This window comes from Perca fluviatilis, chromosome 8 (genome assembly GCF_010015445.1).
Source record: "Perca fluviatilis chromosome 8, GENO_Pfluv_1.0, whole genome shotgun sequence".
Lineage (NCBI taxonomy): Eukaryota > Metazoa > Chordata > Actinopteri > Perciformes > Percidae > Perca > Perca fluviatilis.
Window position 1 is genome coordinate 4665558 of NC_053119.1, and position 26019 is coordinate 4691576.

At 42.0% G+C, this 26019-nt stretch overlaps 2 protein-coding genes across 2 annotated transcripts; both read right to left on the bottom strand.

Moving 5' to 3' along the window:
* Window positions 1–2924: 2924 nt before the first annotated feature.
* On the bottom strand, window positions 2925–11813 carry LOC120564256 (myoblast determination protein 1 homolog). The gene is made up of 3 exons (XM_039809113.1): window positions 11072–11813; window positions 6761–6839; window positions 2925–5651 (listed from the first exon to the last, which is right to left on the bottom strand). Exons 1-3 carry the CDS (start codon window positions 11633–11635, stop codon window positions 5425–5427), a joined length of 870 nt encoding a protein of 289 aa, XP_039665047.1. The 5' UTR covers window positions 11636–11813; the 3' UTR covers window positions 2925–5424.
* A 3979-nt stretch (window positions 11814–15792) lies between these two features.
* On the bottom strand, window positions 15793–24972 carry zgc:172145 (uncharacterized protein LOC559095 homolog). The gene is made up of 4 exons (XM_039809114.1): window positions 24572–24972; window positions 22249–22395; window positions 16596–16897; window positions 15793–15829 (listed from the first exon to the last, which is right to left on the bottom strand). Exons 1-3 carry the CDS (start codon window positions 24740–24742, stop codon window positions 16601–16603), a joined length of 615 nt encoding a protein of 204 aa, XP_039665048.1. The 5' UTR covers window positions 24743–24972; the 3' UTR covers window positions 15793–15829; window positions 16596–16600.
* Between the last annotated feature and the right edge of the window lie 1047 nt (window positions 24973–26019).

Genomic DNA, 26019 nt, shown 5'->3' on the forward strand with positions numbered 1-26019 from the left:
AAATTGTAGCCTACTAAAGTAAAGCGCTTCAGTAAATGTAGGCTACTTGGTTACATTCTGTACTGGGTTTGTTGGGTTATGCAGTGCATTTAGCCTATATTTGATTAATGTTAAACAGCAATCCAACATGGAGGAGTAATTTTAGGAAAGAAGCTGCAGTTCTTCAGTTCGACCACACGAGGGCGCTGCAGATCTTTGAGTCAACAGATTGGATTGGATAGACTTTATTGAACCCAAATTGGGAAATGTCAGTGCTACAGCAGCAAAATATAAAACACAGCACACACTGGTGGAAGAAGTCTTCAGATCCTTTAAATTCAGTAAATATCTGCAAGTATCATCAGGAAAACAGAGTTAGAGTATAAAAGTAAAATCCTCCCATTTTCAAAAGTGTAAAGGATCCAACCAGCTGTGTGTTTAATGGTCTAATCATTTCCGCTGGACTTGTAGCCGTTATATTGTCGGCTAGTTTACTTTAGAATCAAACATCAGATTTTATAAACTACATGTGTTCTGTGTGCAACAAATCTTAATGTGTAAAGTAACTAGTAACTAAAGTAACTAGTAACTAAAGCTGTAACAGATGAATGTAGCGGAGTAACTAAAGTAACTAGTAACTAAAGCCGTAACAGATGAATGTAGTGGAGTAAAAAGTACAATATTTCTCTCTGAAATGTTACGGAGTAGAAGTAGAAAGTGGCACGAAAAGAAAAGACTCAAGTAAAGTACTGGAGTAAATGTACTTAGTTACATTACAACACTGCACAGCACACATACAGAAGATATACAGTGTAATAGGATAGAATACAAGAACAACTATTCAAAAATAAAGATTAAAAAAATACAAAGGAAAGAATGTACAAACATACAGTGGCTTGCATAAGTTTACACACACATACTAAAGTTGACTAAAGAGAGGAATTCTTTGTGAATGAATAATGTATCGTAAATAAATGTTCTTTAAAATACAGGGGGCATAAGTCAGTACACCCCTGTTAAATTCCCATAGAAGCAGACATTTTTATTTTGAAAGGCCAGTTATTTCATGAATCCAGGATACTATGCATCCTGATAAAGTTCCCTTGGCCTTTGGAATTAAAATAGCCCCCCCCCACATCATCACATACCCTTCACCATACCTAGAGATTGGCATGGGGTACTTTCCATAAAATCATCTCTCAATGCAAATCAAACCAGCTATTAGGCTAACTGAAATAAAACCATGCTAATCTCTAGGTATGGTGAAGGGTATGTGATGATTTGGGGCGATTTTGTGACCACAGCTCATGAATAAAGGTTCAGGATTAATGTCTAAGCCCCGGAAGGCCTCATTTTGCCCCTGCTTTGAAAATCAGGCGGCCGATGTTCTGATAGTCATAGACCATGAAGGCTCGGAAAATATGTGTACAAGCATAATGGCAGTGTGCAGCAGATGGCAACCTAACAGCAGCAGGTATACACATTTCATCACTTTTATTTTGTAATGTCAGATTTGATGGGTTAAAGCATCACAATGCAGTCGTTTTATTTATGTGGTTTTTCCCCCGATGTTTTTGTCAGTTTTTTGACGTTCTTTTATCAATTGTTTTTTTCTTCAGATGCTATAAAATTGACTGAAACACCCAAATTCAAAGAAAGTAGTGAACTGATTATTTAATTAACTTGTTAAGAAAGTTGTAGGAAACCATCCACATTATTTTTTATAAATGTATTAATTATATTTATTTATTTTTGGACAATTTGAAAGAAAACCCAAATTTCTGATATAGAAACCTTTTGAAAATGGGTCAACGGGAGGGTTAAACACTCGCGTCTCTTATTTGCTTCCAAACTCTGCAGGACTCCGAGGACTGAGTCTGTGCAGCTTCAGGAGGAAGATACCTGGGGAACAACCTCGGTGAAAATGACAAAAATGTTGAAGGGACAGAACGCTAAAATAGTGCAACAAAGAAAAGCCCCAAAAATTATGCAGAGAAAACGTTCATAGCCACAGTAAATGATAACATCTTTGTATCTGTTATTAAATATGGTTTGATAGGGGTGCCCGGATAGCTCAGTTAGTAGAGCGTGCGCCCATATATAGAGGCTTAATCCTCGACGCAGTGGGCCGTGGGTTCGACTCTGACCTGCGGCCCTTTGCTGCATGTCATTCCTCCCTCTCTCCCCTTTCATGTCTTCTACTGTCCTATCAAAATAAAGGCTGAAAATACCCAAAAACATTATCTTATAAAAAAATGGTTAGTTGTATTTGGGTGCACAGCCTGTGCCCCTAGTGTTTGTTTGTCAGTTAAATTTAAAGCCTCTGAAGTCTGAACACACACACAGCTGATTTCAGTTGTTCTGGCTGATTTAGACCTCTTCTTAAAGGTGCCCTATGAGTTCCTGCATGACATCGCTTCTGTTGACGTTCCAAGTAAATTCCAAACAAAACGGAGCAAGCTCACCCCTCCCACCATGTTTCCGTAACGGTCATAACTAACTGACTAACTGTCACTAACCCCCACACCCCTCCCCCAAACATCTTGTCGGTGATTGGCTGGAGTGGTTTGTTGTATTTTGGTGCACAGCCTGTCCCCCCTAGTGTTTGTTTGACGTTTACGACCCCTGTGTTGTCTCCCGAGACCGGGCTTTTTCACGGTGTGTTCAGGGGGCAGGCAGCTAGCGGAGCAAGGAGAGATGACTACGACTTGAGACAAAAAGGAAATCGCGCTGAAACCATGCAGGAATTCATAGAGCACCTTTTAAATGTCCTGCTGGTGGTTTAGGTGCAAAGCCAAATGTGAAAATAAAACTTTTTCTTTGAAGCTTTTCCCACGAAAATGTTCTTCCTTTACCCTGAATAACAAAAAAATATATATCCTAAATACAAAAAAGTTCCTCCTAAAATAAGACACTGTAAAGAAATTAAGAAGCGGAGTCATATCTTATGGTTTTGTATAAATAAAGCAGTTCTCATTTATTGAGTCATTTGACAGTCACTCAGTTTTCAGACGTATAAATATAAAGTTTAACATTTTCACAACAAACAAAAGAAAAAAAGCACATAGGGCCGGAAACATTAAATACATAATTAATACTTTCAGTTGGAACAAATCAGCTCTTATTTACACAATATGTACAGAAACAGAAAAGTGGTCCTTCGCTGCAGTGAATGAAAGCGACAAATGAATTAAGTTTTTTGTTTTGACAGGAAGGAAGATCTTTAAAAAAAAAACAACTTCAACCCCAAATTATTTCTGATTTACCTGCAGTTTTTCTACAGAAAATCTGCGTTATTTTCAACCTGTTCTCACTCGGAAGTTGTAAAATACGAACATTTGGGCTGTGGCTGTCAGTGCCTGAAGCGATTTGTAAAAAGGCGCCCTTCAGCGTGTTTGTAGAACGCACCTGGGAGAGCAGCAGCTACACGGCGCTTGAAGATGACGTAACCCTAAGAACGACCACGGTGGCGAGTAGTATGCAAGGTCGAAATTCTGTGTAGGGAGTCTGGTTCAGGACCAAGCTCGTTTTTAGATGACGCTAAAGGAGGCTTTTAGCGTCAATAACAACGACAAAGGCACCTGACCAAGCGTCTGTATTTTACCAGATGGGAGTGAGAATCTGTTATATTGTATGACATGTTTCTAAAAATATCACAGGGTTATCGTTTTTGGGGGTTTTCTACCTGAGGGAATTAAAAACAGCTGGGGCTTATTTTTATTTATTTTTTACGACTTTAGATGGACGAAAGTGGAGGAATGTAAATGGATTTTTTTTGGGGGGGGTTATTTTGGCCTCCGTCCTTCCTCAAAAAAAGACTTTTGGACAGATAGGAAGAAAAATCCGTCTCAACGACTCCCGCTGAGCCTTTCAACTATTCTTTCATAACTTAAAATAAAATTTTAAAAATAACAGCAAGAACTGAACTTATTTGTGTTCGTCAGTTAAACTACATTTCCCAGCATTCAAGTGTTTTTTATTTTTTTATTTTTTTTTATCTAAATCTAAAATGTACTTATTTTAAACAGCATGAACGAGAATTTGCGGGGTCAAATATGCTCAAGTATGGAAGATGATTCCTGCCAGGAAAATACTTAAATCAAACATTTGGAAACTTATAAATGATAAAAGCGTCCCACTTTTTTGTTTTCTTTTAAAATCAATTTTCCAGTTAAAGAGTCAAAAACGACAGTGTCAGATGTCGGAAAAACGTCGACAAAAGTGTGATATAAATGTTGTGACAAAAAACTTCAAAAGGAGCGTCAAACATTGAATAAATAAAAAAAAGTATTCTAAACATTTTCAAAATAAGAGTCCAAATTTAATTAATGATATATAACTGATTAGTAGCTCCGACTTTATCTTGTAACTATTATTCAGAGTGATTATCAATTGTCACCGACACCTTGATATGTTTCTGAATTTTAAAGCTGTTGAATTAAGTAAGGTAGCCTAGGTAACCTCGAGGCTCATTTCCAGATCTTTCTATCGCAGTTATGGGGGATATTTGGGTTGTGTTCCGGGAGTTTCTACTTAAGGGAACCGCTGTTTTAACCCAAAACACAATCTTTTTTCTAATCTTAACTTGTCGTTTTGGTGTCTAAACTTAACTGCTATGGCCTCTGAAACGCCCGTCCCCTCACGGTACTCTGTACCCGACTCACAGTCACTTTTTCCCGGCTAAACTTAACTGTCACGTGACCAGCCGGCGGTCAGAATTTCGTAGGATATCGTACGAGTTGATGTGCTCAAGTTTTCGTGCGATACATCATACGAACCCGTTCACGAGAACGCGTTGCTAAAAGAACCGAAAAAGTTACGAATGATCTTTTCAAATTCAATTATTGTTATTGTTTTTAATTATTATTGTCATCTTCTCGGCAGGATTGAGCTTCCATACTTTTCATCTTAAAAACCAGTGGTGTAGTCTACGTGATACGCAGGTATACGCAGTATACCCACTAAGAAAGTGCCAGGATTTCCATAGACCCACTTTAAAATGCCCCAATGGCACGCAACAACATACTTTCCATTAGATTTTTCATATATTGTCATCTGTGGTTTTCTTCTACACAAAATAAAGGCATTTCCACCATAAATTGGGGCATAAAAGTGTATCGGAGTACAGGAAATTAAGTCTTTGATGCTCAAAACTTCTCTGGGGAGGACACTCAGACCCCCCACTATGATATGCCCCCCAAAGGCAGATTCTTATATATGGTACAGTATACCCACTAGAATACATTAGACTACACCACTGTTAAAAAGGGAACTAAAACCAGATTACTTTAGTTTTTTTAAATGATAAAACTTAACCGCTGCTGTAAACAGGTTGTGAGGATTCGGTTCAGCCCGAAATCTTTTTCAAAATGAAAGTGAGTGAAAGTGTTATTTTCCCGGTGGTGTGAGTGGACGCTGTGAGCGCACGGTTAGGCTGTGAGGGGTCTATAGGACTTGGTAGATGAGGTTGGGGTTGTGGCTGGCTGTCGGGGAGGGGACCCGGACGGGCCCCGGGGCCGCTGCCGCTACCGCCTCGCCAGCTGGGTCGGATGGCGAGGTCCCGGGGCCGTCGGGCGGCAGCAGGCTGCTGGCGTCGGTGGAGATCCGCTCCACGATGCTGGACAGACAGTCCAGGCTGGAGACCACCGAGCTGCGGTTACTCTTCAGACCGCCTGCAGAAACGCACAAAACCATCACCGTTAAGAACTCCGGTACTGCTCTCCTTCAGGCTGTGGTTGTTATGGTATAGAGCTGAGCGATATGAAGAAGATCAAATATCACAATATTTTTGACCAAATTCATCAAAGTCGATATTACATTACATGTCATTTAGCTGACGCTTTTATCCAAAGCGATTTTACAATTAAGTGCTTTCAACTGTGAATGTTCAAACTCCAGACAACAAGTAGTATGTGCAAGTACACTAGCTTTAAATAAGCAAAGCTACAAAGAGACATATGAAAGTGCAGCTTCAAGAATTATTTTTTATTTATTTTTTTATCCAAGGTGTAGTCGGAAGAGATGTGTTTTTAGCCTTCGGCAGAAGATGTGTAGGCTTTCGGCCATCCTTATGTTGATGGGGAGCTCGTTCCACCATTATTAAAATTATATATATTGCTGCGATATTGTCGGGTTGACTTTTGGTGCTTTCACAAAAAAATGCACACTGACATTTTAGATAATTATTCAGAAATAATGCGGATACAATGACTAAGTGTGTAAAGGCGAATAACAGAACGGCTAGAACAGTCTGGTAAGTTCAGAATTCAGTGATTACATCACTTTACTGTAATGCAGCCTGTCCAACCAGTAACAGACAACACTTGTGTCATATCACGATATTACGATATCCATAATGTACGAGGACATCTAGTCTGATATATCGATGTCGATATAATATCGATATATTGCCCGGCCCTATATAACTGATCGCCGTGTGTTTCATATCATAATGTTCAGAACAAACTCAGCTTTCTGTAGAGTGACGCCAAAATTTGATGAATTTGATGCTTTAGATACATAATCATAAAGACATGCATGATATAAGTAACTAGGACTACAGTTGAAAATTTGTAATATTAATATTACTTGTATATTTCTTGTATTTTCTGTATCTGAGTGTGTATGTACCTGTAACTTGTGCTGTAACACAGTAATTTCCCAATTTGGGATAATAATTAAGTCTGTGGCTGTCTGTCTCTGAGCCATCATGTTAACACATTTACAGAAATGTTGATTATTGTGCCGTGTCCTAATCTTAAAGTCCTCTTGGGTTGCTCACCGTTTGGAGTTTCTGAGAAATAAGAGCTGTCGTAACTTCCTCTTCTGTTTGAGTGGCAGGTCGGGCCGGAGAAATCCGTCTGGAGGGAGGAGAGAAAGAGAGAGAGACACACATTAATAAAGATATTAGTTTCAGAAACATGTTCGCATTACTTATGAAACAACACGTTCTCACTCTGAACTCAGCATCAGATACGACGCAAAAATCCCCCTTCAGTGTGTGTGTGTAGAACGCCCCGGGCAGAGCAGCAGCTGCACAGCGCTGGAAGATGACGCAGCATTAAGAGAGACCACGATAGAGAGTAGTAGGGAAGAGGCTGGTTGGTTGGGGGGGGATGGGTCAAACAACACTTTCACCCACGTGTCACGTTTCCTAAACCCAACTGTCCCGTTCTTCTTTACCTAAACCCAACTGTCCCGTTCTTCTTTTCCTAAACCCAACTGTCCCGTTCTTCTTTTCCTAAACCCAACTGTCCCGTTCTTCTTTATCTAAACCCAACTGTCCCGTTCTTATTTACCTAAACCCAACTGTCCCGTTCTTCTTTACCTAAACCCAACTGTCCCGTTCTTCTTTTCCTAAACCCAACTGTCCCGTTCTTCTTTACCTAAACCCAACTGTCCGTTCTTATTTACCTAAACCCAACTGTCCCGTTCTTCTTTATCTAAACCCAACTGTCCCGTTCTTCTTTACCTAAACCCAACTGTCCCGTTCTTCTTTACCTAAACCCAACTGTCCCGTTCTTCTTTATCTAAACCCAACTGTCCCGTTCTTCTTTACCTAAACCCAACTGTCCCGTTCTTATTTACCTAAACCCAACTGTCCCGTTCTTCTTTATCTAAACCCAACTGTCCCGTTCTTCTTTACCTAAACCCAACTGTCCCGTTCTTCTTTTCCTAAACCCAACTGTCCCGTTCTTCTTTACCTAAACCCAACTGTCCCGTTCTTATTTACCTAAACCCAACTGTCTTTTTTTACCGTTCTACACTGGCTCCAACTGTCCCGTTCTTCTTTACCTAAACCCAACTGTCCCGTTCTTCTTCACCTAAACCCAACTGTCCCGTTCTTCTTTTCCTAAACCCAACTGTCCCGTTCTTCTTTATCTAAACCCAACTGTCCCGTTCTTCTTTACCTAAACCCAACTGTCCCGTTCTTCTTTACCTAAACCCAACTGTCCCGTTCTTGTTTCAGTCACAGAAAGATCGGTCATCACTTTTAGAGAAAACAGTCTAAATGTCACAGCAATTGGCTGAAGATGTAAAAATACCAAAAGGTTAAAAAAAATAATAGTTAGATATCATTTAGAAAACCTGTAGAAAAGGAAGCCAGATTCATATTTAAAATGCATCCACAGTACTGATTGTTTCCTCCAGGAATACTACAAAATACATTGAGACACACACACACACACACACACACACAATGTATACTTTATTTCTCTGGACTTTGCTTAAAAAAAAAAACAATAACTTAAAGTATGAAAATACTCGCGATTGATGATTATTTCAAATTTTGACTAAGTTTTAGGTCAACGGGAAGACCACACGAGGGTTAATCAGTCCCAATTCCAGATTTCTGCTTTATTTCTCTTTATTTCTCTGCACTGTATCTCCATTCATGTTGCTGTATTAGGTTTGTTGAGAAAGGAGAACAGTGTGTGCGCCTCTGTGGATAATAATAATAATAATAATAATAATAATAACGAGTGAAAACACAGTAATTTCCTCCTTGTGGGATTAACATTATTATTATTATTATTATTATTATTATTACATTAACAAAAAAGATGAGAAAAATTCTCAAACTGCAAAAAAAGATGAAAAAAGCGTCAAAAATAAGCACCCAAAACTGACTAAAACATGGAGAAAAGAAAACTAAAATGTAAAATACAAAAGTGACTGAAACATTGAGATGGGGAAGACAGCACGAGGGTTAAAGGAGTTTTTAATTCCTTTCCTAAATCCCGTTTTTCTCAACAACGTGTTCCATCTTTTTCCGTCCAACAAGCGCGACTGTTTCTTCCCCTAAAAACATGAACAGGAACTTTTCTTTTGTTGTTGTGACATTTTCAGGCCTTTTATTGTTAGGACAGCTGAGACCTGAGAGGGTGTAGAGAGAAGGGGCGGTGACATGCAGCAAAGGGCCGCGGGTCGGAACCGAATCCGCGGCCGCTGCTGGCGAGGACTGAGCCTCTGCATACGGCCGTGTGCTCTACCTGGTGAGCTACCCAGGACCCCCAAAAAAAAAACCTGAACATGGAAACCAGACCCAGTGTTTATTAATAAGGAGACGTAACGGACTACAAACATTTAGTTTCCATAAAAACTAAGAAAATCTCGCGTGGACAGACGAGGCTGCACTGAGGAAACACGTTTCTATTCCTAAAGACCCGAAAGTGTTTATGACTCTTTACTCAAAAAAAATAAAAATGAAAAATCAATAAAAAACTAAAACCTTAAGTTTCTATAAAAACTAAGATGCTGCAAAAAATTAAAATTAAAATAAAAAAATTTTTTGACGTCATTTGATCACTTCACTGAGGGAAAAACTTCCTAAATTACTAAAGTAGAAGACAGTCAGCTTGTATCTTTCCAGGCCGACTGAAGTGCCGGCCGCGCGGTGAAACTGACCCCAAAACCTCCAAAATAAAAGCCCCAAAAAGGGATCCATTTGATCCAAATCTTTCAACTTTTTAGACGGGGACCAAAATAACTATCTTTGAACCGTGTTTGAACTGCTGTTGTGGATGTAGTGTTTTCGTCACGTGCTAATCAAGGAACTAGAAGAATTTGGGTTTCGAAGGAAGACTCGTCCATGCATTTTGGCCTCAAGCAAATCAAGCAAAAAGAGGTGGATTTGAACAGCTTAATATGTATATGTAAAGTCGAGTTTCATCGCCTGAAATGACACGCGGAAGATTTTCCAATCTGAACGTTTTTCCTAAGCAATTAAAAAATAAAAAAAAATCCGGGATAATAACGAGGAATAATCGAAAAGGTCTGCTCTGCTTGTGTTGTCTCTTTTTTTATTATTTTTATTTATAAAAAATAAAAAAAATTAATCGAAGCCAGGAGACTACAGATGAGGAACAATGTTTTTGGCTAATTCTGGCGTTTTTAATCCCATGTTTTATCCGTGTTTTAAACAATTTGTCCGGTCTCCTTCTCAAATAAACTGAAACAAATCCGAAGTAAAAGCTGCAACGTGTCTCTGCGTAAAGACGCACTAGAGAAACCACAGAGATTATATAAAGGCCTACATCGCCCAAAAAGCAGAAAAGAACCAATTTGAAACCAATAGTTTTCTTTCTTTTTTAACTTAATATGTAAAGTCGAGTTTCGTGGGCTGAAATGACGCGTGGAAGTTGTTAAAATGCAAATGTTTACAATGCAATTTTTAAAGAATAAATGCTAGATAACAGCGAGTAAAAGTACAATCTGAAACAAATGTGAAGTCAAACTCATCGAGTCAGGAAGTGGGGCTGAAGTTCAGACCGCGGTGTGGAACGGAAACACTGAGAAGAAAGTCTCGTTTCATGGCCTAGAATGACTCGTGGACATTTTATATTTAAAGAATAAATCCACAATAACAACGAATAAAACTTGTAAAAAAAAAAAAAACTTGTCATCTCTCTTCACTCACACACACACACACACACACACACACACCATCCTGAGTAAAACTACAATCTAAAGTAAAACAAATCTAAGGTAAAACTAGTCAAACGTGCAACTTGTCCGCGCGTAAAGACGCACGGAGAAACTTCTGGACACGTTTTAGAAAGCGCTTAGACGCACTCATCTCCTCTCCCCTTCTTTCTCTCTGTCTCTGACACCTGTCAGTCCCTAAAACACTCACCATGCGGAGTACAACTACAATCTAAACAAATCCAAAGTCAAATGATTTAAGGACTCAGGTCTTTAACACAGTCCCAGCTAAAAAAAAAAAAAGAAGAAAAAAATCCCCATGCTTAGTGAGTAAAACTACAATCTAAAATTAAAAACCTGCAACTTGTCCGCGCCTAATGACGCACTGGAGAAACTTCTGGACACGTTTTAAAAAGCGCTCGGACACACTCGGGTCCCCCTTTCTTTCTCTCTCTCTTGTCAGTCCCTAAAAAAAAAAAACTAAACAAATCCAAAGTCAAACTTGCAACTTGCCTGTGCGTAAAGACGCACTGGAGAAACTTCTGGACACGTTTTAGCGCTCACACCGGTCCCAAAAATTAAAAATAAAAACTCACCATGCCAAGTACAACTTAGCTTTCAGACCTGTCAGTCTGTAAAAAAAAATAAAATTAAAAAAAAGCCTCACCATGCCGTCGGAGCAGTTGGAGCGCGGGCTGGAGGCGTCCGAGTCCCCGCTGTAGTGCTCCAGCGGCGGGTAGAAGCCGTCGTCTTGTCCGCCCCGCAGCAGCGCCTGCAGCGACTCGATGTAGCTGATGGCGTTGCGCAGGATCTCCACCTTGGGCAGCCGCTGGTTCGGGTTCGCCGACGTGCAGCGCTTCAGCGTCTCGAAGGCGTCGTTGACCTTGCCGAGCCGGCGGCGCTCGCGCATCGTGGCCGCCTTCCGCCGGTCCGCGTTGGTGGTCTTCCTTTTGCAGGCCTTGCAGGCCCAGAGCAGGCAGCGGCCCGCCTGGTGGTGGCCGCTGGGCGCGCGGACGTGCTCCTCCGGGGAGGAGGAGGTGGGGGAGGAGGAAGGGGAGGGCGACGGGGAGCAACAGGGGGAGGAGGAGGAGTCGTCCGGCTTCAGGAGCCCCGCGTGGACCAGCCGCGGGTCCAGGTCCTCGAAGAAGCGCATGTCGCTCGTGTTGAAGCACGGGTCGTCGTAGAAGTCATCCGCGGCGGGGATGGGGAAAGAGATATCCGACAGCTCCATGGCTCAGGGTACCAGAAAACCTAAAACAAAATCCCAGGGGGAACGGGGTAGAAAATGTCTGCAGGGACAGAACCCAAAAAAAAAGAAAAACCCACAAACTTTTCAGGAAAAAGGAGAAATGATGGAGAGATGGAGTTTGAGAGAGTTAGTTTTCTGGGGGAATGTAGAGTCCTGTCTCACTGTGTCTGTCCTCTCAGCTGTTGACCTGGGGTTACTTTATACCTGGAGCAGCACAGGGGGGCGGGGTCAGCGCCGCGAGGGCCTCTGGGGTCTGACCAATCAGCTGGCAGCGGGAGTGGTTTACAACTTCACGGTGATTAGGGTCCAATTACCCCGAACAGAGAGATAACAGCGGGGGGGGGGAGAAGGAGTGTGGGGGGGGGGGTATACAGATGGATGGATGGATGGATGGATGGAGAGAGATATACTGTAGATAGATTAGATTATTAATCACAAACTTGGAAATGTAGCATTTTCCTGTTATTTTTTTTATATTTTATATTCCTCTGTTTGTTAGTTGTGGATGAATATATCTGTAAAAAGTGTAAAGTTTTTATTTTTAATTTTTTTTGCTCTTCTTTCAACATGGAGTGATGGAACCGGTTTGGAAAATGTAATAAAAAAAAAAAAAAAAGAAGTTCAAATGAATTGACAAACCCCTGATCTGATGTTCGGGCCCACCGATTTAGGGCAGCAACTCGTGATGCTTTTCTTTTATTAATCTGTGGATTATTTTTCTGGATGAATGGAAATGGATCAGTTGTTTGGTCTCTAAAATGTCAGAAAATGTTGAAAAATGTGGATCATTGTTTCCCTAAAAACCCAAAATGACATCCTCAAATGTCTCGTTTTGTCCTCAACTGAAAGATATTCGGATTACTGTCCCAGAGGAGAGAAGACACTAGAACAATATTCACATTTAACACGCTGACATCAGAAGTTTTACATAAAAAATGATTAAAACTGATAAATCTATTGTCTAAATAGTTGGCGATTAATTTAATAATTTAATAGTTGACATTAGTCGATTCATCTTTGCAGCTCTGAATGAATAATTTAAAAGTAGAGTGTCAGTCATCAAATGTGCTATAATTCAAAAGATGCAGTTAGTTTTAGATCCTTTTCACTGTCATATCTACAGTTACGTACCACATACCTTACTGTAGTTTCCAATGCATTATGGGGATTTCTTCGGGATGACGTCATACACCGTATACATTATTTAATATTGTATTTTTTTTATTTGTAATTTCTAAAATTTACAATTCTAAAGGTTAAAAAAGTCAACGTTTGCCGCTTTAGGGCTGAATGATCTCTTCACACGCTGCTCTGGGACAAATAAGGGCCTCCATTATTTGGTATCCCACAAACTACTGGGCTGTGTGTGTGTGTGTGTGTGTGTGTGTGTGTGTGTGTGTGTGTGTGTGTGTGTGTGTGTGTGTGTGTGTGTGTGTGTGTGTGTGTGTGTGTGTGTGTGTGTGTGTGTGTGTGTGTGTGTGTGTGTGTGTGTGTGTGTGTGTGTGTGTGTGTGTGTGTGTGTGTGTGCGACTGTGTGTGTGCGACTGTGTGTGAGTGTGCGACTGTGTGTGTGTGAGAAAGCGAGAGAGAGATGCTGCCATCAGTCCTTGCTCCACTTGCCCCCAGGCTAAACACCTTTTCTGGGGGAAAAACGCTGGAGTTTCTCCTTAAAGAATGGTGCAAAAGCATCACTTTAAATCAAAGATGTGCTCATAACTTTCTTGGAAATAAGTCACTCAGCATGAAAAAGCATAAAGAAATGTCTAATGACAGACACTTGCAACCGGGCTAAACAAGTTTTCTGGGGGAAACGCTGATATTTCTGCCAATACCCTTAAAGAGGTGAATTTAAGATATTAACAAATGACCAAAAGCATTAAAAGAATATATAAAAAAAAAAAGTCAAAAGCGTTGTTTTCAATTTTATAGCATTATCCTGACTAAACTTTGACAGATCTGTGATGCTCCATCACCTTCATTCCTCTGATCTTAACCATTAGTCCAAATCATTCATCATTTCTGCTTTTTTCTCACACAAAAATCAGAAAATCTCTTATAAATGTGGTTTATTGACCATGAATTCCCAAAAAATAAGTGTAAAACTAGTGAAAATAAATAGGTGTGCCAAAAACCTTGAAATAAGCTACAACAACATAATAAAAAGCAAGCATAACATGGGGAAAAAAGCAACATAAACGTAAAAACTGTCTAAAAGAGTGTTAATTTTAACAGCCTACTGATATTTCAGTTTGATTTCATGTTTAGGGAAGTAAAACTAATCAGGACTTCATACGGGACTCATGTTTCATGTCTTTACTGAGTCCAACATCCTTTTTAATTTTTTTAACTCCGTTCTAGTTTTCGACAACACATCTCCGCCTCCTCTTTCTGTTTCCCAGCAGCCATCGGTGCACTGACTCCCCTCCAGAACCGTTCAAACGTCAGATCATCGATTGGAAGAAAAAGCTGCAGCAGTCTGAGAGGCTGCAGCCAGAGGGCGCCGCAGAGCTCAGATTCTGCAGCCAAACGTGTCCAACATGTCCTCTGCCCTGAGCTGTGTCTCCTAAACTTAAATAACCAGTGGTGGAAGAAGTATTCAGATCATATATATATATATATATATATATATATATATATATATATATATATATATATATATATATATATATATATATATATATATATATATATATATATATATATATATATATATATATATATATGAGACAACCGTTTAATTCATTTCATGTTGAAGCAGCTAAACTATTATAATAGTCCTGAAATTTGAGCAAAAAAAACCCAAAATGCAGTTTGTTTTAACCCCTCAGAAGGCAGAGATTTTTACATATCTTTTTTATTATTTAACTAGAAACCCATGGGGGTCAGGTTAAATGCAAATATCCTAAAAAGGTGACTTTAGTGTTCAGAACGGACTCTGCTTTCTGTATAGTGAGGCCCAAATTTAAACATGGGCTTTCTCTGCCCTGAGCTTGGTGTCCTGACTTACCCATGATCCTCTCTGCCAGTCACATGTGACAGATGGTTAGACGCCGGAGACTCCGCGGATGCCTCGAGTGTTTGAGGAAATATTCAAACCCTTCTCCTCGAAGGATTATCGCCGTCGCTCCCGATATGACTGACAGGTCTTTTAATACGGGACTCAAACCCCCGGCAACAGCTAAAGACAAGTCGGTAAATGTTCTGAGCTGCTGTTAGAGACGCTTAAAAATAACAAAAAGCTCCATCTAGAAGGTAAAGTCCAAAGTTATGAACATTTATCTGTGATTTCTAGGGTCAAGAAATGCAGAATGATCCTTTAAATCCACAGAGTTTGACCTATATTTTTATTATTTTTCAAAACCAATACGGGCGATACGGGGTGAACATTTTTATTTTTTTTATTTTCAAAAGATGACATCGGCTCATAGAACAAAGATCCCTTTCTTGTATCAAAAAATCTGTTGTGGCCTACACACATGCTATAAACTTTTCTAACTTTGTCACAAAAAAACCCAAACCTGTGCTTTCTCTCAGTCACTGTGGAGCTCTCTCGGAGTCCAAAAAATAGAATATATGATTAAATACTGAAAATAAAAGACATTTATACACAAGTTCACAAACAGAAAACGCAGAGTAGCAATATCAACAAGTCCCCCAAAGGGACAAAGCCCTATGTTCCCACATTTCTAAGATTTTTTCTTAAAATTAGGCCCTATGTTAGGGTTAGGGTTACATTCCATCTGTAGTCCATTGCTGCTGGATAATAGGTTGGGTGTAATTGGCTACCAAATTGGGAGAAAGGGGGATACAATCTGATACTAATTTATGAAAAAGGAAATGTGGGAACATAGGGCCTAATTTTGAAAAAGATCTTAGAAATGTGTGACCATTGGGCTGTGGGACCATTGGGCTGTGGGACCATTGGGCTGTGGGTCCATTGGGCTGTGGGAACATAGGGCTGTGGGACCATAGGGCTGTGGGTCCATTGGGCTGTGGGAACATAGGGCTGTGGGTCCATAGGGCTGTGGGAACATAGGGCTGTGGGAACATAGGGCTGTGGGAACATAGGGCTGTGGGAACATAGGGCTGTGGGTCCATAGGGCTGTGGGTCCATTGGGCTGTGGGTCCATTGGGCTGTGGTACCATTGGGCTGTGGGGACATTTCCGTCCTCAAATCTAAACCAGAGAAGGTGACAGTCGCGATTTTAAACATGTCGCAGTTCGGTTACGCTTGTGACACAGAACATGACATAGTAAGTTTTTTCCGTAAAAGTAAAAAAAAAAAAAAAAGTTGCTGTTTGTTCAACCTGCCTCCTTTTGCGAAGTTTGGCGCTGTCATATTTCCTCACCTTACTTCCTGCTTTGCTCCCCTGTCATAATTACAGCAGGCCACTAGAGGGCGCCGCCACTAGAAACCTACATGTGAGTCGTAACTGCTGCTTGAACAAACGACCTATGGGAGCGTTTTTCGGGGGAGAACAGTCTACGGCAAGACGGCTAACAAGGAAGTGTCCCAAAATGTCATCCTGGTCCTTTTGTCTGATTTCTATCCTCCACAGTGGAAATTTAACTCTTTGTTCTCTGAAGAAAAACACAGAATGGTGTAAAGCTACGTTTACATCGCTACATTTTGGTTTAAAAACAAATATCTTTTGCTACGTTTCCCCCTCTCATTCCCCCTGCTCTTGCATTTGGTAACATTATTTCTCTGACGTTACCATGGCAACTACCAGCAACACGCTGCCTCCTGTTTATGCCCAGTCTACGAGAACGTTGATGAGATATTGTGGTCTGGGCGTGTTAGTTTAAACGGAGATGAGTTCTTCTACTGGAGATAAAAACATCTGTGTGTACCGAGATCGCTTTTGGCTCAAAACTCCGCTTAAAAACCAAAAGGTAGCGATGTAAGCGTAGCCTCCTAATGGAGGATCCTCTGACTGACTCAGATCATCTGGCGAGCTCGTCCTGCAGCTGGTTCAGGATGTACTCCCCGAACCCCCCCGCCCCCGTCTGGTCGCTGGTGCAGCCCAGCCGCCAGGCGCTGGTCAGCAGGTCTCCCAGCGCTTTGAGGCGGTCCACCCGCGGCGCCAGGAAGTGGCTCTTCACGACGCTGGCTGTGTGCGGGTCTCCGTGGTTACGGGCGAGCTGGCTCAGCTCGACCAGCGCGCCGGCTTCCTCCTTCAGCTGGAGCAGCAGCAGCTCCAGAGCCGGCAGCACCGAGCACACGGCCTCACAGCCCGGCTTCTGGAAACCAAAGACGTTGCATTAGTTCTCTGAACAAATCCGTCCCTCCAGAAAAACACCATTATGCAATCGCATAGTTCAACGCATAATCATAACGCATTTTTTCAAATATGCCGCAGTTTTGCCGCATAAATTGCCGATTTCCGCGCAAAATATGCGGGGCTTACATGATTTCATAATCCCCGCAATTTCGTTGCAAAAAAGTCACGTAACATATCTTAGCAGAAAGTTGAAAAATGTTGCGTTTACTTCACACGAGCAGCCATTTTCCCCTGTCGCCATGGGAGCATTATAAAGTGATGTAATTTTGCGACGCGAACATCATCGAAAAGCAGGGTGGGATCACTTTTTTTTTCTCTTTTTCATCAAACTGCAGTTTTTGCAAGTTCGCAATTTCATCGCATAAAATTGCATAAATATCATATAGCATATTCCATCGCATTCTTTAGGAAAACGTGCCGCATAATCAAGGAGTTTTGCCCCGCAACAATCACAAAAAAACTCGAGCATTTTTCTGGAAGGACTGACAAAAATCTCGCACCGCAAGACCCTAACTCCATAAGTAAGGTCTGGCTGCACCACTTATACATTTTGGGTAGGGCTGGGCAATAATTCAATATATTTTATCGTCTTTCGATGGAATCCTATCGTGATGAAATCCCATATCGAGATATCATGATTTCGTCTAAATTGATAATAACAAGTATCCTGGAAATCCAGACCCAAATCTGAAAGATTAAGGGTCTGGCATTGAGTAATGAAAATGGCCCAAGACAGTGGTTCACGTTTGTTGTGTTTAAACCTCCTACCGCTAGATGGCTATGCTGAGACACACCACTAGTGTCCTTGCCTAAGAGTGCCTAGCAGTGCCTGACAGTGCCTAGCAGTGCCTAGCAGTGCCTGGCAGTGCCTGGCAGTGCCTGGCAGTGCCTGGCAGTGCCTGGCAGTGCCTGGCAGTGCCTAGCAGTGCCTAGCAGAGCCTTGCAGTGCCTAGCAGTGCCTAGAAGTGCCTAATAGTGACTAGCAGTGCCTAGCAGTGCCTAACAGAGCCTTGCAGTGCCTGACAGTGCCTAGAAGTGCCTAATAGTGACTAGCAGTGCCTAGCAGTGCCTAACAGTGCCTGACTTTTTGCTAGAAGCTAACAGTGTAGCTATGGCTGAACTTCGACCTACTTTAGCATATCAACATTAGCTCACTAAGAACCTGGGAACCACAATCCCAAACTGGCAGTTTGATTTTCTGTTTACTGAATTGTTTACCTAAAGTAAACTTCTTTGACTTGTATGCACATGTCTTTTTTTTTTCTTTTTTTATACATTAGTTTCTCTAAAATTATACTTTAAAAAAATCCCAATATATCGCGTTACGCACAGTATTGAAATATATTGCAATATATTGAATCGTTAACCATGTATCGTGATACGTATTGTAGCACCAGATTCTTGCCAATACACAACCCTAGAAAACACACAGAAAACACACAGAATATACACACATTTGGGGAACATACATCATGTGTACAATGATGCAGCAGACATTTCCAGTCCTTTTGGTTTGAATCTTTCACTCAGTGGAAACATCCCAGAGCTCCGATAAAGAGCAACAAACTAATAAAATCTCTGAGGGATGCAGCCCGAGTTGTTCCCAGCTGGGCTGTAACATCGTAACATCTCCGTCTGCTTCGGTGAAAACTCATCCCCCACTTCATTAAAATCTGATCCAGTTTGTAATTTCAGATGGCATACGTTTGAGGGATTTTTATTCATGTATTATTATATTAATTATTATTATGATATCTACTCACTGGATTAAAACATTGAAAAGATGTTCACTGGCATGTGAAAGTGTGTCTCAAAGAAGCCAGTAGAGGGCGCTAATGTGTTTCCTAGTGCCCTTTTATTTAGAGAGTGTGGCCATCGAATGTTCTGAGCTATCCCGTTATGCGAGTGGTTCCGAGGTGGTCACTTGTTTCGTGGACTACATGTTTGATACCAACATTAATCTGATTCCCATTGATATAGTGCAGGGAATAGTGGAAAAATGTAATAAATTATTAAAAAAATGACATAAATCACGGAAAAAATTCCCAACTGTTTCGCGTTTGGCTGCAATGAAAGACCGGGAAGGGGCAAAAGATTTCACCGCGGAACCAAAAAGGTGAAAGGTTTGGGAGCTGTTCATTACTGTGTGAGATAAATGTCAATTTCTCTCTTCGATATGATAACAAATTACATAGGACCAATATAGTAATACCATCCTTAATGTGTACCATGCTGTCAAAAAGTTTGAAGTTAACCTTATGCTAGCGTTAGCTTTTTCGCTAGCACTCCATGTCCCTAAATGCTTGTGATCTTGCCACAGTCATAGCTATGGCTGGGGGGGGGTATCGTGCTTTTGGAGGGAAAGTGAAACACAGCTTGGACGGGGATGTTGTTCGGCTTTTCACAAGTTTTGACAGCTAGCTAACGCTACGCCTACGTTTGCTAACGTTAGCGCAACAGCGTTAGCCTAGCCTGCTAGGTAACTAAATGGTAACTAGATGTCGTGTGTCACCTTCAATCGTCACTTTTATCATCAGTTTTATTGAACGCAGGAACTTATTTTCTTCGCCCAAATCACACCGCTCACACACTCAGTTTTCCTCCCAAATTTTTGAAAGCTAGCGACTAACGGTAAGCTCATCGACATCTTCAGCTTCTAGAGAAACGAGGCCAGACGTTAGTTTGATAGGATACAACGGAGCATGAAGCGAAACTAAAACGCGAGGCGTCGTGTCGTTGAAAGAGCACGCCGCTTTCAGAGACCTGATAACAAGGTGTCCCAAACTGCTGCTGACTGGGCCCGGGGTGGAGGGGGGGGGGGCTTCAGTCCTGAAAACGATTTTGCACGACTCATAAACCCGGCGGTCGAAGGGCACGACGCGACGCGCCACAACGCCACTGCCGCCGATGCCGCTCGGCCATCTGGAAACGCCATCAGCAACCGCTTTTCCCTCTGCCGCAGCATTAATCTCGCCAATTTTCCGGAACTCAGAAGGGGGAAATGTACACCTAGAGCTGGGGGAGAGGGGGGAGGGGAGAGGGGGGGGGCTCCAGGGGTTTCGCCTCCCTCCCTCCCTCCCTCCTTCTCCAGCCTCTCGGTATCTGAACTACCACCCCTCCCTCCCCTCCTCCCACCCTCCCCTGTCCTGTTGCGCCCTAACGCTGGGCACGAATGAAGACCTTCGTTCCAAAATGAGATATCTTCCATTTTGGAAAAAAGAAAGTAGCAAGAGAGAGAGAGGGAGAGACAGAGGGAGAGAGAGAGAGAGAGAGAGAGAGAGAGGGAGGACACCTGCTCTGACAAAATGAGATACAGCACAGGCGGAGAAATAAATCCTCCTGATGGGACGTTTTGGGAGGAACGCGAGGAGTAAAACGAGAACGCTGTTACAGACTGGAGCTTCTCTGTCTCGCAGATAAAGTTCAGATCGTAAATTCACTTTCAAAATGGATCCACAAATCAAGTCTTCATACCGGGTCAACGAAGAGAAGCCCCTCAGGACCCAGGAGGGTTCAACAACCGTCCCGTCCCCCCCACCCACTCTGATGAAGTGTCTTTGGGCTCCTGAACCTGGCCCTCTGACCCCTGACTGAAAGAAAGTACTTACACTGCACACTTACTTACCAACTTGACTGACTTACTTATAGAAGGGACTATTGCCCCTTTTCCCTCCACCACAGTTATCTGATCATCTGTCTTACTGCTTACTTTTACCACAAAAAACATGTTTATCTTGAAACATGTGATGCACTGTTTACAGGATTCAAAAATAAGCTCCATCTCAACTAACTGAAACATAAAGTCCACTTATACAATTTGCCGCTTTGCACTGCGCTCAAAGTTTAAATCATTTTAACTTTGAACTAGTTGCCCCTGACCTTTCGTAAGCGCAACAAATGAGATAACAGCATGTCATTACCTAGCAGCGGGAAATAGCTTCTTTGCCACCCTTGATGACGAATACCTGCGCTGCGCTTTGCTCAGTAAAGGAAAAAAGGGCCATTCTGCATAATTCTGAATGTACGTTTGATACATAACAGGTCAACGCATTCTCATGAACAATTCGTATGATAGCTTACGAAGTCACGCGGTCTTTACAGTTAAATATAGCCGAGAAAATGTGACTTTGAGCCGGGTTGGGAGCACCGTGAGGGGACGGCTGTTTCAGCAGCTGTTGCAGTTACGTTTAGCTGACAAAACGTGACCATTATGCGGAGACGACATTTGTGTTTAGGCAACAAAAACGACTAGTTAAGATTAGAAACAAAGATTGTGGTTTGGGTTAAAACACCGGTCCCCTTAAGTAGTACTCCCCGGACATGAACACCCGTTTCCTGAGTGAAAGTCTTGTGTTTTCTCCTTAACTTCTTCTTGGACATGAACTCTGCTCCTCTGCTTGAAACCCCTTTGTTTTAGGAGCCAAACAGCGTATTAAAGGCTTTAATTCAGTTTTTTTTTTCTTTTATGCTACTAGTACTTTTAAAGTGCTCATGTTATGCTTTTTCCCCCTTTTCCTTTATTGTGTTATATATATATTTTTGTGCACGTTATAGGTTTACAAAGTGAAAAAGCCCAAAGTCCCCCCCAAAGGGACTTACCATCTCCAACCTAGGTATTGCCCGCCCCCCCCTCTTTTTTTTTTTTTTCTCTCTTGCTTTCTCCTTCTTCCTTCCTTCCCCCCCCCCCCCCCTTCCTCTCTCTCTCTCTTTCTTTTTTTTTTCTTTTTTCTCAACTATCAACCCCCCCCCCCCCCCTTTTTTTTTTTTCTTTCTTATTCTCCCCCCCTTCCTCCGTCCCCCTGCTTCTGACTGGCTAGTAGTCCTTACCTAGCTACTGTCAGGGCACGCCCTCATACTCTGCTTCTGACTGGCTAGTAGTCCTTACCTAGCTACTGTCAGGGCACGCCATCATACTCTGCTTCTGACTGGCTAGTAGTCCTTACCTAGGTACTGTCAGGGCACGCCCTCATACTCTGCTTCTGACTGGCTAGTAGTCCTTACCTAGGTACTGCACATGTGCGACTCCCAACAAAGATGGAACAGAAGTGAGAGGTCTCACTCTGTAGCTAAAACAGAGAGCTCAACACACAGGGTGAAAAGAGGAGCTGCAGCAATGTGCAGTACAACAAAATATATGGTGTTTTTTGAAAATTAAATCATGTCAACCTATTCTGATATAACCTCTAAATACAATTATGAACCTGAAAATGAGCATAACATGAGCACTTTAAGTAAAGGCTCTGAATACTTTCCTCGGCAACTGAAGCCTAATGATAAGGAATGTTGCCTGGTTGGAGAAGAAGTCATTACCTGGATGTCCTTGGTGCAGTAGTTGCCCCCTCTCTCAGCCAGGTAGCCCAGCATGGCCTCGGCCTCCTCCCGCTGCTTCAGCGCCTCCTGGTGGAAGAAAGAAGCGACGCGCGGCAGAGCGGCGTCGTCTCGCTCAAACACACTGGCCTGCAGGAGAGACACAAAAAAAAGGATTGGACAGCGTTTCGGGGCCTCGCACATCTGCGTTCTCTGCATCCCTGCACCATCATTGCATAGCATAGCATACAGGCTAACAACGTGGTTAAAAGAGTGCCCAAAACAGCAAAGGCTACGTTCACACCGCAAGTTTTAATGCTTAATTCTGATTTTTTTGCTCAGATACGATTTTCGGGCTTGGTTGCTCACATGACCCTCTAAAATGTGGCCTATATCAGATTCCAGTGTGAACCGTTTGCGGTTTCGAACTGACCCGCATGCGCAAAAGACCAATAACAATGACATCAGACGCAGCACGCTGTCGCACTAAAGTTAGGGAGGTTATGGAGGAAGTCAGCATTCTCGCTTTTATTTCAAAATGTTTGTGTAATGGCAGCCGTGACATTTATGAGCAGGCGCTGAGGAGGAGAAGAATGAAGAGAAAGAGAGACAAATTGGCTATTTGGGCCTAACCCTAACCCGTTTGCTACTTTTTCAAAAAACGGAGCGGTTACCGTATGGTCCTTCTAGTTTTGATTGAGTTGAAGTATCTCCTCATACACTAATCAGGTCTAACACCTCCCTCTCCCTCCAGTGACTTGCTCCATCACTGTTCTCCATGTAGTAGGCCTAGTCAAGTTTTTAATGTTACTGTCTGTGTCTCGGGCTAACTCCCGCTGGAGCATAATTGTGACAAATGTTGATGTAGATTGACGTAGAAGTCGCATCAAATCCGCCTCGGCTGTTCACACTGCGGCCGCATTGAAAAAGATCTAACCTGGGTCTGATTCAGGACCACCTAGTTTTGGAAGTGGTCTAAAAATCAGACATGGGTCTGATTCAGGACCACCTAGCTGTGGAAGTGGCCTAAAAATCAGACCTGGGTCTGATTCAGGACCACCTAGCTGTGGAAGTGGTCTAAAAATCAGACCTGGGTCTGATTCAGGACCACCTAGCTGTGGAAGTGGTCTAAAAATCAGACCTGGGTCTGATTCAGGACCACATTATGGAAGTGGTCTCAATCTGATTTGAAAAAAATCAGATCTGGGCAAGATTAGTAGTGTTCACACTACTTCTGAAGAAGTCTGACCTGGTCACTTGACCCCAAAAAGAAATCAGATTTGGGCCACTTTTGCCTACAGTCTAAACGTATAGCCAAAAAGGCTAGTAGCCAAAACTAGCTAGTTAGCTTATAACTGGGGGTAACGCTGGGGGTGTCTCTCCTCAGGCTTTTCTTTCCCTCCCCTCCATTTTCCCTCCCACTCTCCCTACTCTTCCCTCCCCCCCTCCTGTTATCTGAACCTGACCTGTCAGCTGAACTAGAGGCAACATCTTCCCCCTATGAACTCCCCGAGAGCCGCTCCAGTGTTAGTCCTGCAGGGACCACAGTATTCTACCACCGCGATCTGCAGACATGCAAATCTCACCTTTTCTTTCTTTATTTTTTAATTTTTTACAAAATGGGACCTTTAAGAAGTAGGAGAACACTTCATCTCATTAGTTTGGGAAAACAGCCCTGTTCTCAGCTTTGTGGCGATGCATTTTCCAGCTGATGCGAGAGGCTTTTTTTTAAGACTTTATTCAGTTTAAGAAGTAGGAGAACTTCCTCAACACATGAAGGAGCCCTTCATCCTTCAGTTTGTCACAATCATTCAACATCAACACATCTGTAGATACAAGGTTTTCACTGGACAGGAAGGGGATGGAAAACTGTCACCTGAAAAGTAACTAAAGCACTCAGACGAAATGTAGTGGAGTAAAAAGTACATTTACCTCTGAGATGAAGTATAAAGTTGCATACAATGGAAACACTCGAGTAAAGTAGGCTTTTAGAGAATGTGTATGTGCATATGTGTATGCGTGTGTGTGTGTGTGTGTGTGTGTGTGTGTGTGTGTGTGTGTGTGTGTGTGTGTGTGTGTGTGTGTATATATATATATATATGTATATGTGTATATATATATATATATATATATATATATGTGTGTATATATATATATATATATATATATATATACATATACACACACACACACAGAATTTCGTTGTATCGCATACAATGACAATAAACATCCATCGTATAGCCTACAAGTGCAGTAGGCCTATTACTTGAGTAAATGTTCAAATCCTCCCTGTGGTTACTACAGTAGGCTAGCTTGTGTCTCCTACCAGAGCCTGCAGCCGGTACGCTCCGTCCCACAGCAGGCTGCTCATCCCGCACAGAGCCTCTTCCACGGCGGCCTGCAGGTTGTGTCTGGCCCGGCTGCCCGCGGAGCTCCGGTGCGCTGCGCACAGCGGCAGGCCGCTCTTTAACCTCTTTCCCGCGGGCTCAGCAGCCATATGTCACCGCCCGGTTATCCCACTGATCCCGGAGAAGCACAGAGTCCGGATACTTTACTCACACAACTCCCCGGCTGCAGAGGTGTAGCCTAGTACTATTGGTAATAAACTGCCCGATCTGCGTCTTCTTCTTCCAGCCGACTTGAACCGTCAACAGAGGATAAATTTAGCCCGCGGGGATCAACTGTTTCCCGGTCAGCTGCTCATAGTCATCCGGTGTATTTGGCTTTGCAGCCACGAAAGCAACAGGTTATATAACACATGAATAATCATATCAACATGAGGTCCAGAGGTCCAGAGGAAAGTCATTTCTTATTCATCTTTAACAGAATGAGAAACTTTATTTTGTAAAAAAGAGAAATTATATTTTCGTATCTTCAGTGGTGTTGCATTAACTCTAGTAGGCCTACTGTGCTGAAGTACACGTTTTATTGTCTACTCAGTAATTAATATTTACTCCACTATATTACTCACACTTTTCACCATATGACGTAGTTACCATGTGTTGCGTAAACAGATACAATATGAAAATTACATAATTCACAACCTATTAAGTGTTAACTATGTTTAACAAATAGTTAAAAGTAAAAGTTCCTATTTCGTCCCTATGGGTTAGGGTTAGGGTTAAATGGGTTAAATTAAAGTCCTCCAAATGTATCGCACTGAAAACTATTTAGTTTTTCTTGTAAATGTCATCATATCAGTACGCTCAGTTAAAATAAGTTGCCGTATGTACTTGTGTTAATTCATAAGCTCTTCATGACATAGTTAAAAACATACCGTTTAATGCCTACGGACTGTGTAGGAGGAAGAATGTCGTAGGCTGTATGCCCTTCAGGAGGGAAGCACTATCTCTTTAAATCAGGGGGGGGTCAAACTCAACTTCACTAAGGGCCACACTGGAAAATGAGGATCACATGAAGGGCCCGACATGTAGAGAAAAGTCAAATATCTTTTGACTGGATTATTACAGGTCTTGTAAAGTCTTCCCAGTTGCAGTTTGGTCCGTATAAAGTCCCAAAAAAGTCAGCAAAAAGTTCCTTAGGCCGGTTACACACTGGCTGCGTGACACGAGAAGCGCCGAAAACGCCTATTTTTCACGCAACACGCAAACGTGTTGGAAGCGTTTCCAGGCAAAATAGAACGGAAAAGATGTTTATATGTCGTTTAGACACAAATACATATTAATAAATGACATGTTGATATTTGAAAGTGTCTAGGTTTTGGTATAAATATAGATTAAATGTAATAAAAATGTAAAAAAAATTGATTTTCTA